The following is a 16094-nucleotide window of genomic DNA, read 5'->3' as shown; positions in this document are numbered from 1 at the left end:
GGCTAGAAAGTGTATTTTCACACGCTCTTAGGTTCGTTAGTTTTCGTCACGCTGTACCTTTCATTTCCGTAGCGTGAAATTCTCGTAATCGCACTTTCTGGACTGCAGATTATTCGTGCGTATTCATATCTTTGAAAAAGTAGGAAATTTCTGTAGAATATTCAGTTCTACCTGCCAAATATTACAGAAAAAAGGCATTGTACGCTGGACATTTCATATATTTTTTCTCATATCACGAGCAGTCTGTGCGATGTTGTACTTTCGAACTTCCTACAAGTACGTAAAAATCAACATTCTAGTCGTGCCATTAAATGATAGGAAGTTTGTTATGGTCGAGTCTAATTAATCAGTAGGCAAATGCAATAATAAATGCAAATGGTGTACAAATACTTTCCCCAGCCTTTCTATATATCAAGTACGAGGACCCACGCTTTTTAGAATCGTGATCTTTTATAATTTATTATTATCCTTTTACCTTACCATCTTCAAACATCTACGTTTACTCAACTTTTGCAAACATACTTGGAATATCTTGCCCTTGATTTTCGTATTTACTCTCGTTGATCGTTATTGAGGAGAATCCTCTCCTCTGTCTCTTACGTCCTACGCGAGACACACCGTGAAAAATTGCGCTTGTTAATACGCTTTCGAGCGAGGAGGAAAGTGCGAGCGTAAAACTTTAACGCGAGAAGCGGAACTGCGTTGGAAACCTTTCACGGTGGTATTACTTCGAAAACGGTGGATTAATAAGAGCTTAAAAAGAAGTTCTCCTTGAGGGCTTGTGGTGAAACGACCAGCTCTCCCTCTCCCTCTCTCTCTCTCTCTCTCTCTCACGCTCTCTGCTCGCAAAGTGAAAGAGGGAATTTCAAAGGCTTTAGCAGTCAGAAATTAAGTAAGAAACGCGGTGTTATTTGTACACTGCGATGAAATATTAGTTCTCCGAATATTTCCACCTCTGTACACTCTATATTTAACAGGACGCTCATTCTGTCAACTCGATTTCAATTAATTTCTTGCCCTTCTTTGGCAATCCAGCGGCTTGTTTTCCTCAATGAATCAATCAATTTATCGTATCGAGGCTGGTACACAAGCAAAATCCTGATGTATATAAATTTCCTAGGGGAGTTTGGGCTCATCGAGATGCAAAATTGGACCACGCACGCGAGTTAATTACAGTTACTCGACACAAGGCGTCGTTATCGTTTGGTATTTTACAGGGAAATGGATCTAATAGCGTATCCTCTTGCCGTTCGAAACTGATAATTTTCTTGGAAATTCACCGCGACTGTTTCAAAAGAGGGTACGTATTATCCAGCAGATGATCGTGCCTCGTAAACTAATTTTCAGGCACGACTTAACTCGATTAATCCCAGGGAGAAAAAATATTGCAGACAGACATGGCAAAAATACAGAGGAAATTTAATCATCCTCGGGCAAATTAAAGATAACGAGCTGATAAAGTTGTTGAGCAAGATATACGGAACATACCATTTGCTTGCATTTAATTCATTAAATATTGGACGCCTTTATCGTGGAATTCTTGCTCGTTATTAATTCATTGCTCATTGCAGCGGTTCCTGAATTAAAGAATATATATTTCAAAATATTTCCTCCTCCGTCCCTCTCTCTCTGTATAAATTTGTAATTATTAATATTTTAAAGCAGCGGAGCGTAATTGGAGCAAAAAAGTAGAAGCAAGTCGTTTAGCGGATAAAGAGAAGATGGTTGTTAGGTGCTCAAGTTGCGATAAAACGAGACACGAAGCTGCATGAATAAAGATTTAAGGGATTAAAGTTGGAATGTTAGTTTAGGACGGATATTCGATGAAGTTGAAGAGTTATACGTTGGTATATGTAGATGTTCATATAACCGGCGAGAATCAAAGTATATTGCGCGAGGTAAATGAACGAGGCTCGCGATTCCACAAATTCGTATGCAGTGGCCGAACTGTTTCCAGCGTCGAGAGACTTTTTCGCGTTTTAAAGAGCAAACAGCGGATTGCAAATACTTTGAATCTACTGCCGGAAGCGTTTTTCCATTTTAATCTCGCGCGGCTATGTCGTGTTGTTTCAAGCTTTATTTTCGTCGGTATTTATCATTGCCATGGACTTCGCGAGAGAAAATAATTTCTGTCCCAAAAAAGGAGGATCGTTCGATCCAATAAAATTAACGAAGGACAAAGACGGTTCATCGCTAATTTTAGAATTCTTGCGCACCAGTCGAGTTATGTGGACGCGATGCACGGTATTGGGTCACATTAATCACTGTTCTTCTATCGATCGGCAGCTCGATAAAATTCATCTTCGATGCTTCGATCGACTTTCCTCCCGACTGAACTGCAAAGAATTCCAGGACGAGGCTCGAAGCAAGAATTAACGGAGTATTAAAGCGACGTAAGCGAAAAGTCGAGAAGTTTGAGTTAATCCTGTTCATCAACCGTGGAAAGCGTTATCCGTTTAATCTCCTAGCGAATAAAGTTGTAATTTTACTTTCTGTCGGTATGTCGCCACAGCTTTGAAAAATATGCTGAACTTTTTAAGACACTTGCAGGAAATTTATTAAACGTCATATCTAGTCATATTAAAATACGATAATACGATAGAAATATAGAAAAGGTAAGAAAAATTAATAACAGAAAGCAACTCAATAGACAAGAGTGATTCACAGTTTCATGCGACGTTCAGTTTTATCCGTTTTGCATAAATCGACTAAATATTTCTGGGACATGTTTGATCAGGTCTTTGCCAAAATCTTGTGTGCTTCTTTCATATTCTATAGTTTTAAGTACCCTGGTCTTTTCACACATTTCTAATACACGACACTCGATCACGAGTTATAAATATTGTAGATTTCTGTTTGAGTAAAAGAAAAATCTAATTAAAAATGTTACAACAACTGTATTAACGTCAGAATTACTCGAGTGGATAAACCGATCAGTTTATAAGTTTTCATAGAAATTTGATAAATTTGCTATACCACGTTTCTGTATATTTGAGTGATTTTTGTTCACACGTACAGATAAAACTTTGTTTCTTCCTTTTGCATTGTATATATTTGTTTTCCCTCGCATTTCTTGTTCTGATTTCTTTCGATAGAAATGTCATACTTCACTCGTCAATGGCTTCAACGTTAGCGTTTCCAAGAATTTCACTTCCAGAAACTGTTCGATGATCTACTTGCACAGTAATTAATGTCATATAAATTACTATCATGATTCAGCTCGCTGCCATAAATCTCAATTGCGCCTTATTCCATCGCCACATAAGCTATAACGTACACGTTATTACGTTCATCTGCAGCCGAAGTGCGGATTATCCGGGTCATGTTTCCTCGAAAGCTAAGCAATTTCGAGATGCGATAGCTTTTTACTTCGCCTTCTTGATGCAACCGATAGAAATAACGTTTGCTAAAACTAAAAAGAGACTGCACGCTCTAGCGCACGTAACACGTGAAAAATGTAATTTCATTGCATTACGATACATTGCACATAACACGTCCAATATGTAATTTCATTGTATTGCGATACGTTGCACAATAATACATCCAAAATATAGTTTCACGGCATTACGATACATCGCGCGTAACACACAATAAAATATAGTTTCGTAAATAGAGTGCAGACATCTATGAAAATTTATATCGGTATGAATATAATAATAATAAAAAAAATGGAATCTAAAGAGAGATTGATTTTACGTACTAAATATAGCAAGCAAACCTAATAAGATTTTTACTTCTATAGGAAGTTTAGAGACGCGAGGACGCATGGGATGCACGCGATTTGCGAAACTATGTAACATATGCAGAGTAGAGTGCTTGTTATGATATCTAATAAACAAAACAAATCGCTATTTGATTATGCACATCGATAAAAATCCGCAGCCTAATCATAACAAATATTACATTTTCTATGTTCCATATATACTTTCACGTGTTATGTGCATTCTGCGCATATTTGAACTTCCAAGTTTGATGAAAAATTCATAAAAATCATATCCGTAAAAGAAAAAGAAGAAAAAAGGAAAACACCAATTATCAATTTCATTCGCACATGGAACTCAATTTCGAGTAATTTAACGCACACTAAAGGCGAACGCGCGTTTCAGTAAAGCTACGTTTCCTTTGATTTCGTATTCGAAACTTCGCAGCAATTTGTAGCAGTTTGATCGAAGCTCGATAATAACTGGAACGAGCTCGTCTGATCGAGGTCAATCACTCCTCCTACTTTTTACGTTTCTTTTCACATGGATGGGAAGTTTCGTTTCTAGGAATAGTTGGAATTAGTTACAATTTACACGAAGGCTATCTGCTGGAACAGCTTGCACAAAGCGAGAGCTTCGTTACGCTGCAACTTGTACCATTCGTCGGATACTAATTAATAAAGGAGACAAGTCCGAGTTGTTCCGTTGTTACGGACAACCGTGACTCTTCGTTTCCAACGTCATCGGCTTCCACTCTAACTAATATTTGATACTGTACATCTCTCTCATAATGTCGACGGTTCCGTAAAATATTGCTCATTTCGTGCTTTATACTCGTCGTTGCACGATATTTCTTTCATCGTACGTTGTAATATTTGCATATCCTTTGAACATTTTTCGTAATCTCTAATATTCGTAATTCGTCAAGGCTGTTGTTCGACCTAGAAGAATAAAAGAATATTGCGAAACTTCTCCAAGATCGATCTCCGTTTCTTTGAACTATGTAAATACCAATTACTCGAGTGTTCGGGCTTAAAGCGGTTCAGAGATATCCACGGTTCTACGGGCCTTCGAGTTTCTTTCAAGGATTCGTCTTATGAAGGGTAATCTCACCTTTCGTCGAACAGATCAGGGTTACGGGACTTTTTCAACAAAGAACACTAGTAAAAACTTGAATTCTATAACTGAGCTCTCGAACGACATTCGTCGTAATCGAAACTTTCTACCGCGATACGTGCAGCTGCGAACAAATTTCTCTCAACTTCTTTAATATGCCAGCGTTTCGAACAACGTTCCAGATTTTTCGCATAAACGTTGCACGCACGGGACGAAAACTTTCGGTGTGGGCGTCGTCTAATTTGATTAAGGTATTTAGATTTTCGCCAGCATTTTGGCTGATGTTTGGTCAAGTTTGACAGTCTCGATTACGGTTCTTTCACAAATGCGCGGATTTTTTTCACCCGTTTCTGTTCCAGCGCAGCGCACAGCGTAAATAAAATCGCCAGTTCTCCTGAAGGCAAACGAAACGATAATTAAATATACCGGACAAATCCGTGGCGATCTAAAGATCGATGATTCGAACGAGCGCTGATTTTACCAAGCGAAAGAAAGTTTTTTTTTTTTCTGTCGAGAATTAGTTTTTGGAAAAAAGATTCGTTCGTTTACTCTGCTTGAATAAACCAGTTATATTTGTCGATGGAAAATATCGCGGACGTTGAGAGCAATACCTGTGTGTGTGTGTTTCGATACAGAAATTACTCCGCTTCCTTTCTTTTCCGGTTATTAATTTTCATCTTCCTGGAAATTTGACGTTTTGGGTTAGATCTTTTTGTAATTTTCCAATATTTGCGAGCGATATATATTGTCAAATGGAAGAAAAAAGAAAAAGGAAGTTTGGATCAGAACGATAGCGATTAAAATTCCTTACCTTTCTACGAATAAAAAGAATACGAACTATAAAAGGAATATTGCGTGTTCCGATGCAAATATTATTTTACATCGTTTTGATATTCACGTTCCTGGAAATTCATCAACAACGAATAAAGTTTCCTCTCGAAATGTTCGCGGAGGAGAATGGATAATGTTAAATAGAACAACGATAGTACAGAACGATGGTAATTAACATTTCTTTCTTTTTTTGTCGATCTTATTGATCTCTGAAGCGTACCTTCTTCGTCTTCGTAATGTAGTACACGTTTAACCGTACGTGTTAGTTACGCCACGCTAACTTACTTCTCTCGGCTGTGTCGTTCAATTTACTGTTGCAACCCATACGATACTGCTGAACTAACACAGAACTTTGCTACACATTGTGCATCCTTTGTGAGTAGAAACTAATGGAAATCAAGTGGAGGAGAAGTCTCTCAAACATTGTAATCAGGTACCTAAAATTTCACCAGGGATTTTTAACTATTTAGCATTCTGCATCGTTTTTGGAAGCTTTTGTGTACGGAATGTGAGAGTTGCGTGACTCAACACATCCGCAACCTGAGTCGTTTAGGCGGCGAGTGATGAAATTTCACTCGTGAAATCTACGAAGCAAATTCCCATTTGTCCTGAAAAATCTGTAAAAAAAATGTTGCTTTTACAACGTGTAATAGAGGCTTCAGAAAGTATCGGAGGGACTTTGCAGATTTTTTGAAAGCGAAAGAATTGTGAAAATGATATGGAAAATAAACAAAGAATTAATCAACGACGACTTTGCCATTGCCAATTAATCTGGGAAAGTCAATTTTATTGTAATTATCTCTCAAATCGTCAAATCAAATCAAATATTAATCTTATTTTAGTCAGAAAGTCAATATTATCGTAATTCTGTGATTAAGTTGTTTCACGAATTTTATAAAGTCTTGGGATAAAACAATTGTTATATTCGACGTGGTGTTTTCTGCCCATACCACTGGAAAATAACGAAGCACGTTGTCCCTTTAAGAAAACCAGGCACGTCAGTCTCGTCGTGTTTGCAAATAGGATTTTTCAGGAATAAAACAAGCTGCCTGGCCGGCTGGTCAGTTGCGTGTCGTATAGTCGGATGCATAATGCACTGGATGGCGGGCAGAAGTAACGCGACTGCTAATTCCACTCTAAGAAAATGAATTTTTCATTGCTCTATCAGCCTTCGGACGATCAATGATCATCGTTGTTTACAATCGGCTTTTTCTTTCTCGTTTATTAATTAATTAGAAAATGGGGCCGATTATAGAACATGAGAAATCGAAGGTTGACGTTCCACCCAAAAATAAATGGGGGAGATAAGAGGCAGAGAAGGAGGAAAGAAATGCATTCGAGAAACGATTCGTGGAAATTACATGTTGCGGAACATGCAAAATTGAAATGACCGACGATCGAATTAATTACAAACGAGAGATTGGAAGACAAAATGAGGGAAGTTTGGGAGTCAGGAAGCGAGTCCTTAGAGTTGCGTGTAGATAATAAACAGGGAGAAATTGAAGATCGACGTTAAAGAATAAATGGGCAGAACGATGGAAAGAAAGAAAATATGAACGTACGAAATTGAGGGACGATTCGTGGAAATGTTGTGTTGTGCAACGTGCAAGATTGAAGACCGACGATCGAATCAAAGATAAGTGAAAGAAAGAGAAACAAAAGGAGGAAAGTTATGGAATCAGGAAGTAATTTCTTAGAGTTGCATGTGATAAAGTATGAAAAGTTGGAGATCGTCGCCAGAGAATAAGTGGACAGAACGATAGAAGGAAAGAAGATATGGGGGAGGATTTCGGATTTCAGGGGCGAACCATGGAAAATACGTGTCGTGGAACATGCAAAGTCGAAGATTGACGATCGAATCAAAGATAAACGAAAGAAAGGAGAGAAGAAACGGAGAAAGTTGCGGAGTCAGGAAGTTGTTATTTAGAGTTGCATGTAGATAATAAGGTATGAGAAATTGGAGACTGGTACTAAAGAATAAATAGGCGGAACGATAGAAGGGAAGAAGATATAGAGGATGCTTATGGAATTGGCGGATGATTCATGGAAAGTACGTGTTGTAGAACATGCAAATTTCAGGATTGACGATCGAAGCACAGATAACTGAAAGGAAGGAAGAAAACTGGAAGTAAACTCGGGGGGTAAGTTCTCAGATTTGCATGTGATAAACCATGAAGAATTAAAGGTTGACGCGCGCGTTATGGATGAATGAAAGAAAGAAAAAGACACAAACAAGGAGAACTTTTGCAATCGAAGGATAACTTTGCAGAATTTGATATTATAAAATATAGATAAAATATTGAAGACTGAAGCTCGTATTTATTTTTATTGATATTTATTTATTTACTCGTATGAAAATGAAGAATAAATAGAAGACGTCAGGAGCAAGAGAAGGGAAAGTCAGTTGGAACGAAGGGATGATTAAGTAGAAATTAAATATCTGAAATGAAGAATAAGTGGGAAAAATGGTGGAAAGAAAAGAAAGTGAGAAAAGTTTGTAGAATCGTGGGATGATTCTGGGGAATTTTCAGCCGTCCTAGTTTGACCCATGAACCAGGCTTTTGGTGGTAAAAGATTTTACACGAGATCTGGATGGAAGCTTCCATACACACACACATAGAAACAGTGGATTGACACAAGACGAAAATGTACAGGGGAACGGTGAACGCATAGCTCGAATGAGATCTCGATAGGAAAGGCGAATGGCATCGTTGGGAAGAATATCCGGGTTCAAATCCCGAAGTAGATCTCCAAATGCCTCTATCTCTATCTTGCAGCCTCCAAACGAGAATAGTTCCATTAGCGTGAGAACCTAACACTTCGCCTTTACACCGCTTTATTTTTATCGGAGATAAGAATGTAAGGAACGTTGAACCTCGGAACTAGTTTCTCAACCGAATCTTGAATTCAACGTAAGGATGAATTAAGAGGATTATAATCCGGTCTATATTTTAATCAAATTTAATCCAATTCTCAAAGTGATACGTAACAGTACACATCATTGAACGTTAACGTAGAAGATTGTTGAAAAACAAGTATCAAACGATTTACATATCGTTTAATTGAAGTATAAAAAACATGTATAAGAACAAGTATGAAAAGAGGTTGAAAATATCGAAGCTAGACTATGGCAAACTATGAGCACGATAGAAGATCTTATCATGCGATAAGGAGAAACATTTCGATTTACTTAATCCTTTATTAAACCGTTAGCTGTTGCGACTTCTCTGTAAAGTGTGTACTTAAAACGTATCGCAGAAGGTAAACGATGACGAGTATACTCGTTAAACACAGAATATGTATGGCTGTTATGATATAGAATTAAGTTGTAACGAAACGACTGTTCTTTAATTTTATTACTGCAATTACTAGCTTGTGATTTAAACAGCAAATTGTAACTACCTTTTACGCACGTCAAGTATATTGGTTAAAAATAAAATATTGTCATCTCTTCGTGACGAGTATACTCGTCAGAAACAGTTAAGCTGGTTAAAATCAGCGAAGAAAAAAGGACTAGAAAAGAAAACGGAGAATAGAATATTAGCCAATAATAGGTAATAATTTCTCCTGGCATTTCACATAACAACGTTCGGGAATCGAGCAAGCAAACTCGATTAACGAAGGATTTCGCAACGTAAGAGAACGTCAATAGTTGGAATATTTCGCAGTGTATACAGGTGATAACAGCTCTTGTCGCGGTATTTCGGTTTCCCATCGAGGAGATCGTTTGGAATCGGCCACGCGATCTAAACGACCCTCGTCGATCGATAATCCGATCGATCCACTAACAAGCCTGCCGCGAACAAATCCTTGTGGCATATTGCTTTGGTGATCCATCTATTTCCTGGAATTAACGCAGTCGACCGTGCCCCTTTAATTCCATTACCATAGAAGCTGCAGATTCTTCGCTAGTTACATCGCCAGATTGTCACACCCACGTTAATACGTTCAACGAAATAACCTCCGATCTTGACTAGTGTACGTCGAATAACCGTTACTTGCGAAAAAACCTACCAATCTCTTGTAAATTAATCCGACCGGTTTATTTCTCTTTTTCGAATCTGTTCCGAAGAAACGTCTTCTTCCTTTTTGCTATAACTAGGACCAAAGACCAAAGACTAGAATTTATAGTTAAAAGAATAATTGTATAACGAAGGATAATTATTGTTCTAAGATTGAATTTAAGTGTTCATTATTCGCTACTTATCGCCTAATTATCTAGTCAGTAGTTTGTGATATTAGTTAAAAGAATGTTAGTAAAAGTATTTGTAAAAGGACGTTAAAAGGAGACGTACAAAGGAGATACGTTAGTGAAACGATGTTTAAAGATTACGCTGGAACGTTTTTGTTTACAATTTAGATCCACGAACGGAATTATACTTAATTAGCTGAGAAAGAAGTTGTAAAAAACAATCTTTTGCATACTAATGCTTTTAATTGTACCGACTTAAATAAAAGCTTTGGCAAACAACATGTCCGCGAAATATCATACACATGACAGTTTTATTTATTTCTTTATGCGAGTAAGAATATTTACACTGTTAATATTTAACGTTAGAAGCGAGAACTAGCTTTGCTCGGCACTGGATGACTTTCTCCTCTAGCTGTAAGAGGCCGGAAGTGATTTCAGCCTGAATGGGGAAAGAGGAGGAAACGGTCAAGGGTGGAGGATATGCTAAAAGCGTCTCGGCGTTCATTTCGCGCGTCTCGTTTATATTCGAGCGGAATGGACGAAAATTGATCGGCGGCCGTGCAGCGTAAATCACACGTGCCACGGTTTTAATAATAAATCAGCATCATTTTTGCCAACGCTGCCGCGTCTGATCGACATTGTTTTACGCGTCGAATGTTTTATATTCCGTTCGTATTGTATAAAATGACAAGCGTTTCTCGCGCGAGAGGCCATTTGCACAGGCCCGTCAGCGAAAATATATCGTGGTCGGTAAAGCCATAAATAACATTTCGGCAGTAAAAAGCCTCTTGGTAAACGTTGATGACCCGAAACCCTGATACCAAGCTGAGAATCCAACTTCCGTTATTTACGATTTCACAGGATAATGGCCGCTGGACTTTGCACTTTTATGTGTTTTATGGATGAATTTTAAAAACGTTTAAGTACATAGGACGCTTATATTATGCAAATGAAACGGATCTCTGCGCGGACCCGGCTGTTTTACTCGTGTTCGTAAAAATATGAATTTGCGTAAATCCCCTTTCGATCCTAAAGTCCAGTGATCGTAATCTAAAATAACGTTTCACATCGGATAAAGTTGCGCTCGTAACGAATGCAAGCTTTTTGATTATTTTTCTTCCAAATACTGTTGCGTGCATCGCCGTTCAATCTGACGAACAGTGGATTTTTTCAGGCGAAAAATCTATTCTTCTTATGGCAGACAAGCTGAACAGAGAGCATTGTCTTCGAGCCAAGGTTTACGCTAGGTTTACGAACCGTTATCGGTGTTCACGGTTGATAGAGGGATTAATCGACTTCTGCAAGGGGAGGATTTAAAGACCTGATCGAACTAGGATGCGGAGAAACCGGATCACTTTGCTGATCCGTCACGACAATTGTTCTGCTGATAATGCGTTAAACTGGTGCATATAAAATGCCGCATATTTCGGTAAAACGCTTTAAACACGCGTATGGATCCTTTGGAACATCGTGTATACGTGTATAATTAACTCTCAATGATCATACCTAATATATTTACGTAGAATATTCAATTGAATTTTGTATTCCGTATATCACGCGACAGAGATTATTAGTGGTCATCACCGCTAAATACAGAGTACAAATTTAATTAAACATCCTGACCTAAAGCGTTATGGTCATCTATGATATAACGATATCAGTGGAGGGTTAAAATAATTCTCGTATAATTCCGTGTACTCCTATCAATAATTTTTTAATTTCAGTCATTAACTAAAAAATTCTCTGAATTCTTCGTTTATCATCTTATTATTCTAATCCAATTTGATCGTTACAAAAGATTGTCCCAGTGTTTGGAAGAGCGAAGAAACGGTAAGAGTTTCGTGTTGTAATCCATAATTTTTCTATTTCAATTCGTATCTTTGCTCCGGACGAAGCTCCTGTTAATTTTTGTTCGTGTTTGTTTATCGTCTTTACTTTTCCTATTTGCGTTCGAGATATCATCTCTCTTATTGTTTGCAGTTATGTCTCGCATGGAACGTCGTCGTTGCTCTTTCTCATGACTTGTCCTCCGATAGAAAATTATCGATCTTGCATTCCACGAATCGATTATCCTAACGTGTACGCACGCTCTTTCAATTATTCAATTACATACATACATTTTGGAAAGTCACTTTACGAGTCACAAAGCACGAAATTTTAACCATTTTATTTCCATGTTTCTTCATGACGTACGACTGGTGCAGCTTCTAACGATCGAGCGACGGGCAAAATTTATGGTATGGTTTCCTCGTGTTAATTTGAAAGTTTAAAAAAGCGACGTTTCGTACGCGCCTCCGTAATATTTCGCTAGACGGTGTATTCCTGCTAATTAAGAGAAACACGGCGATGAAATTTTGTACAACGACGAAACGCCAGAATACGTGTAATTCGTTTGAACGTTTCATTAAAATACAACAGGCACCCAGCCGGCGAGACATGTAATGCGGTTGACGTGAAAACGAATAAATGGAAATGAGTTTGATCCGGGCTTGGTCGGGAAACCGCGTAATTACTTTCTCACTTCGAAAAATATTTTCCCAACACTTTGAAAACGTTTCTTTTCACCGTGTGTTCAATTCAGATACGTTTCGTCATTTTTCTTAAAATTCGACCGCTTTGTGTCTTTTTCCGATTCACTTTGTTCCTTTTTCTTTTTTTCGCAACGCGATGCAATGGAAAAACATTGCAGTTCGAAAACTCTTTGTGAATTTCCGATATATTTTCCACGATAATTCTGGCTATATTTTATTAAAAGTTTAACCGAAATAATTAAAGGAACCCCCTGAGAATTGTTTCCCTGTTTATGCATCAATGTTTCCAAACAGAGAACATTTCCTTTAGGTTTTGTTTGCGTAAAGATCGCGGGGCAACGACGGAACGCGGTAGTTTCGAAGTTTAAACATTCCTTGTGAATGTATATTCTCTACGTTAATCCCTGGTGCGTTCTATTAAAAGTTTATCAGAAGCGATTCAAGGAAATTCTTGATAATTAAACCGTTCACAGATCAAATTGATTACGTAACTGCGCTTACTGAAATTTTTCAAATTTCGGTACCGTGCCGCGAAAAATAAACAACGACGAGTATGCTCGTCAAACACAGCTGCTATAATATAGAATGATGTTGTAACGAAATGACATTTCATTTTTTCATTTCTTTATTTTATTACCGACAGGGCTCGTCGTGACACAAAATATTGCCATTTCCTCGTGACGAATATACTCGTCAGAAACAGTTAACTAACTTGGAAGGAACCATTATTTAAAAGAACATTTTCGCGTTCACATCGAAGATTAGGTAATGTTTGCATAATGATCGCGAGCCATAGCGTGCTCTAAAGTGATTTCGATAAAACGGAGCGGCGCGTGATTAGCGGGTGAGCTGTGAACCACGGCGCGATCATGATTAGAAGACAAACGGAACGAGTTAATACGAAGGATCGTGGATTAAAGTAACGAGGAGGATCTATTTCATTTTCTCCTATTCGTTCGTTTACTTTGTAAAAGTAAAAAGAATATAAGCGAAGGAAATGGCAATATTATTTCCTCTCAGACTTAGTATCATCTTGAAATAACGTAAACGTTAACTGTAGCTGCTATTACCACGATATCTTAATTTTAAAGAGGAGCAATTGGTTCGATGGTTTAAATTCTTGGAATTGAACCCGTGAAATTAGCAGAATAACGATAGGCTCGACAAATCGACCTCTTCCTTTCTTTCGTTGCTAACTGTCTCGCGGATGGATAATGATGATTATTAAAAAAAGGATTCTCTGATTTTGGGCAGGTGTTGGGAGGACTAGGACGCAGGATGTCGAGCGGCGACAAGGCTTCACCGGGCCTGACCATCGATCGCGCCGCTTTTCTGCTTTTGCGGGTGAAGAAAGCCTTCAAGAAGAAGAAGCAACAGCGAAAGGAGAAAAGGCGAGTGCTTTATTTTCATTTCGTCTATGGTTTTCTAATTGTTTCAGCAAAATATTATTATACGAGAACGGGAACGTGCGAACAAGACGACAGTGCGTGATTGAAGAATTAAATTTTGCAATAAGAGAAAGGAAAAAGCGAGGAACCTCGCAGTATTCTTCTTGAAAATTTGAAAGAAATTTCGTTAGAACGAGATAATGAATTATAAGAGGAAAGTAAGGATAGCAAATTAATTTAGACGATTGCATAAAATTCGGGACTGTAAAAATTTTATGAAAACATTCGATAGAACGAACAAGAAGGAGGAAGTAAAAATGCAAATTATTTAACTTGATATTGATAATTGGAAATTCTCTTCCAGATACGAGATATTTTGATTAAAAAAAGGAAAAACTAGGAATTACAGGAGAAAATTTAAAAAGCCAAATTTAATTCAATCTACCGTACAAAAATTTCCCAGGTATTTCGCAAGGAACGAGAGATCGCGGGAAATAAAACGGCGCGTTTTTTAATTTAATCGACCACGTAAAGTTCTCTCTTGAATTTTCGGAGAAATTTCGATAAAAGGAAAGAGGAGCCATTGGGAGAAGAAACTGAAACAAAGCGCAACATCCAGTTTAATCGATCCTCCGCAACCCTCTAACGTCCGGTTCCGTTTTATTACACGTTCTTTCTGTAATAGTCCGTCTCTAGACGAAAATCAATTCGAGTTCGGCCAGTTTCCGGAAAAGCTGTTCTTGCCTCGAGAATTATTTATGAGACAATTCGCTTTGTCTCGTCGCAGTTGTACGCCGAGTTACCTGCTGATACGGCCGTACCGAAGAAGTTACCATGAAAAGCTGAATCACATTGGCGGCGTGGCAAAATGGTGGTGGAGAATCGTGTGGGCGGTGAAATGGGGTGTCGTTTTCTTGAAAGTTGGATGATACCGCGGAGGGAAGTAGCGGACGAAGCGAAGGAAAGTTTCGCGGAAACCGGCGGCTAGTTAGCCGAGGAGATTTTGCCTTGTTGTTTTTTTATCTTTTTTTTTTCGCGAAGAAATACTGTCCGATGGAACGTGAAATAATACGCGGATTCACTAAGTTTGAAGAGTTTCGAACGAAACGGCAAAGAAACGAAACGAAACGAAATCTTCTCGGCATGTAGATATCCAGGGTTTTCTGCCTGATACATATTAAAAAACCCATTGGTTTATAATAAGAGATTGTAATAAATTTTATTTAGTATTTATTTTGTATCGGAAATTAGGTTTCAATATTTATTCGGTTTTTAAAATTTACTGTTTACCTAGTGTTTTATTTAGTATTTATTTGATATTGATTATTAGGTTTAGCGTTACTATTATTCTTCTTAGAAGTTCCATATACCGCTCAGAAACTTTTTACGAAACAATATTTCTTCTTTTATTTTACAATATTTACCGTACTAATTAGGTTTAGTGTTCTATTCGGTATATTACGTTATAAAGTATTTTACAAAATAACAAATCTATATTAAAACAGCTAAGAAATAAAGTTAGAAGAAGTATTGATCGAGCGATTGTGCAAAACGACATAGCAACGAAACGCGTTCGTTCGTTCGTTACGTGCAAAAATCTGCTGTTGCTTTCATCGATGAGCGTAATAGCGAATCGTTATCCGGTAATTGATCAGAGTAGCGAAGTTCTCGAAAACGTCCCTTGGCGAGAGGTTTGCATAAGGGTGCAATATGTTCGTTTCAATTATCTCGTGCTTATCGACTGTCAAAGGGAACTACGTAGTCGTCAACTAATTCCCAACTACTCTCGATAGGAAATCTTAATGAGCTTGTAAACTCGCATGACTCCGTAATTCGCCGTAAGCCGTTCATCCTTGCGTTAGTATTTTTGCACCATGTTCCGTCAAGATTTATAAGGACGACGATCCATTCGTCAAAATCATCAGACGCTTTCCAAAATTCTATTTCGCCTATTACTTTGATTATCGATTACTTTTATTTCATATGGATGACGATTCGTACGTTAAAAGTCTTCACACGCTTTCTAAAATTACATTTACGCTGTTACTTCGACCGTGGATTATTTTTATTTCACAGTGGCGACGACTAGTCCATTTAAAATTCTTCAGACAATTTACAAAACTGTGTTTTAACCATTGCTTTAAACGTTGATTATCTGTATCTTTGCTCCAGTACAAAATAGAATATTCTTCTGGCATTTTTCTCATACATATTATTCTGTTCATGTTATACATACGTACATGTATGTATACATATGTGTTCTATGGTGCATTCTGTTTTGTATGCAGTGTATAGGTCATGAAATTCTGACGCCGCTTTAATTAAGTAAATTAGA

The 16094-nt window shown here is 37.8% G+C and overlaps 1 protein-coding gene across 6 annotated transcripts in view; it reads left to right on the top strand.

Moving 5' to 3' along the window:
- wake (ankyrin repeat and fibronectin type III domain containing protein wide awake) overlaps window positions 1–16094 on the top strand; it is a 204317-nt gene that overhangs the window by 39160 nt on the left and 149063 nt on the right. For all 6 annotated transcript variants that reach the window (XM_069127201.1, XM_069127204.1, XM_069127199.1 and 3 more), the window contains one exon: window positions 13626–13762. In XM_069127201.1, coding sequence (XP_068983302.1) covers window positions 13626–13762 — 137 coding nt within the window. The remainder of the gene's footprint in view (window positions 1–13625; window positions 13763–16094) is intronic.

This window comes from Bombus flavifrons, chromosome 14 (assembly GCF_040668555.2).
Source record: "Bombus flavifrons isolate JBK064 chromosome 14, iyBomFlav1_principal, whole genome shotgun sequence".
In the NCBI taxonomy this organism is placed as follows: Eukaryota; Metazoa; Arthropoda; class Insecta; order Hymenoptera; family Apidae; genus Bombus; species Bombus flavifrons.
This window is presented reverse-complemented; position numbering and strand designations above follow the sequence as displayed.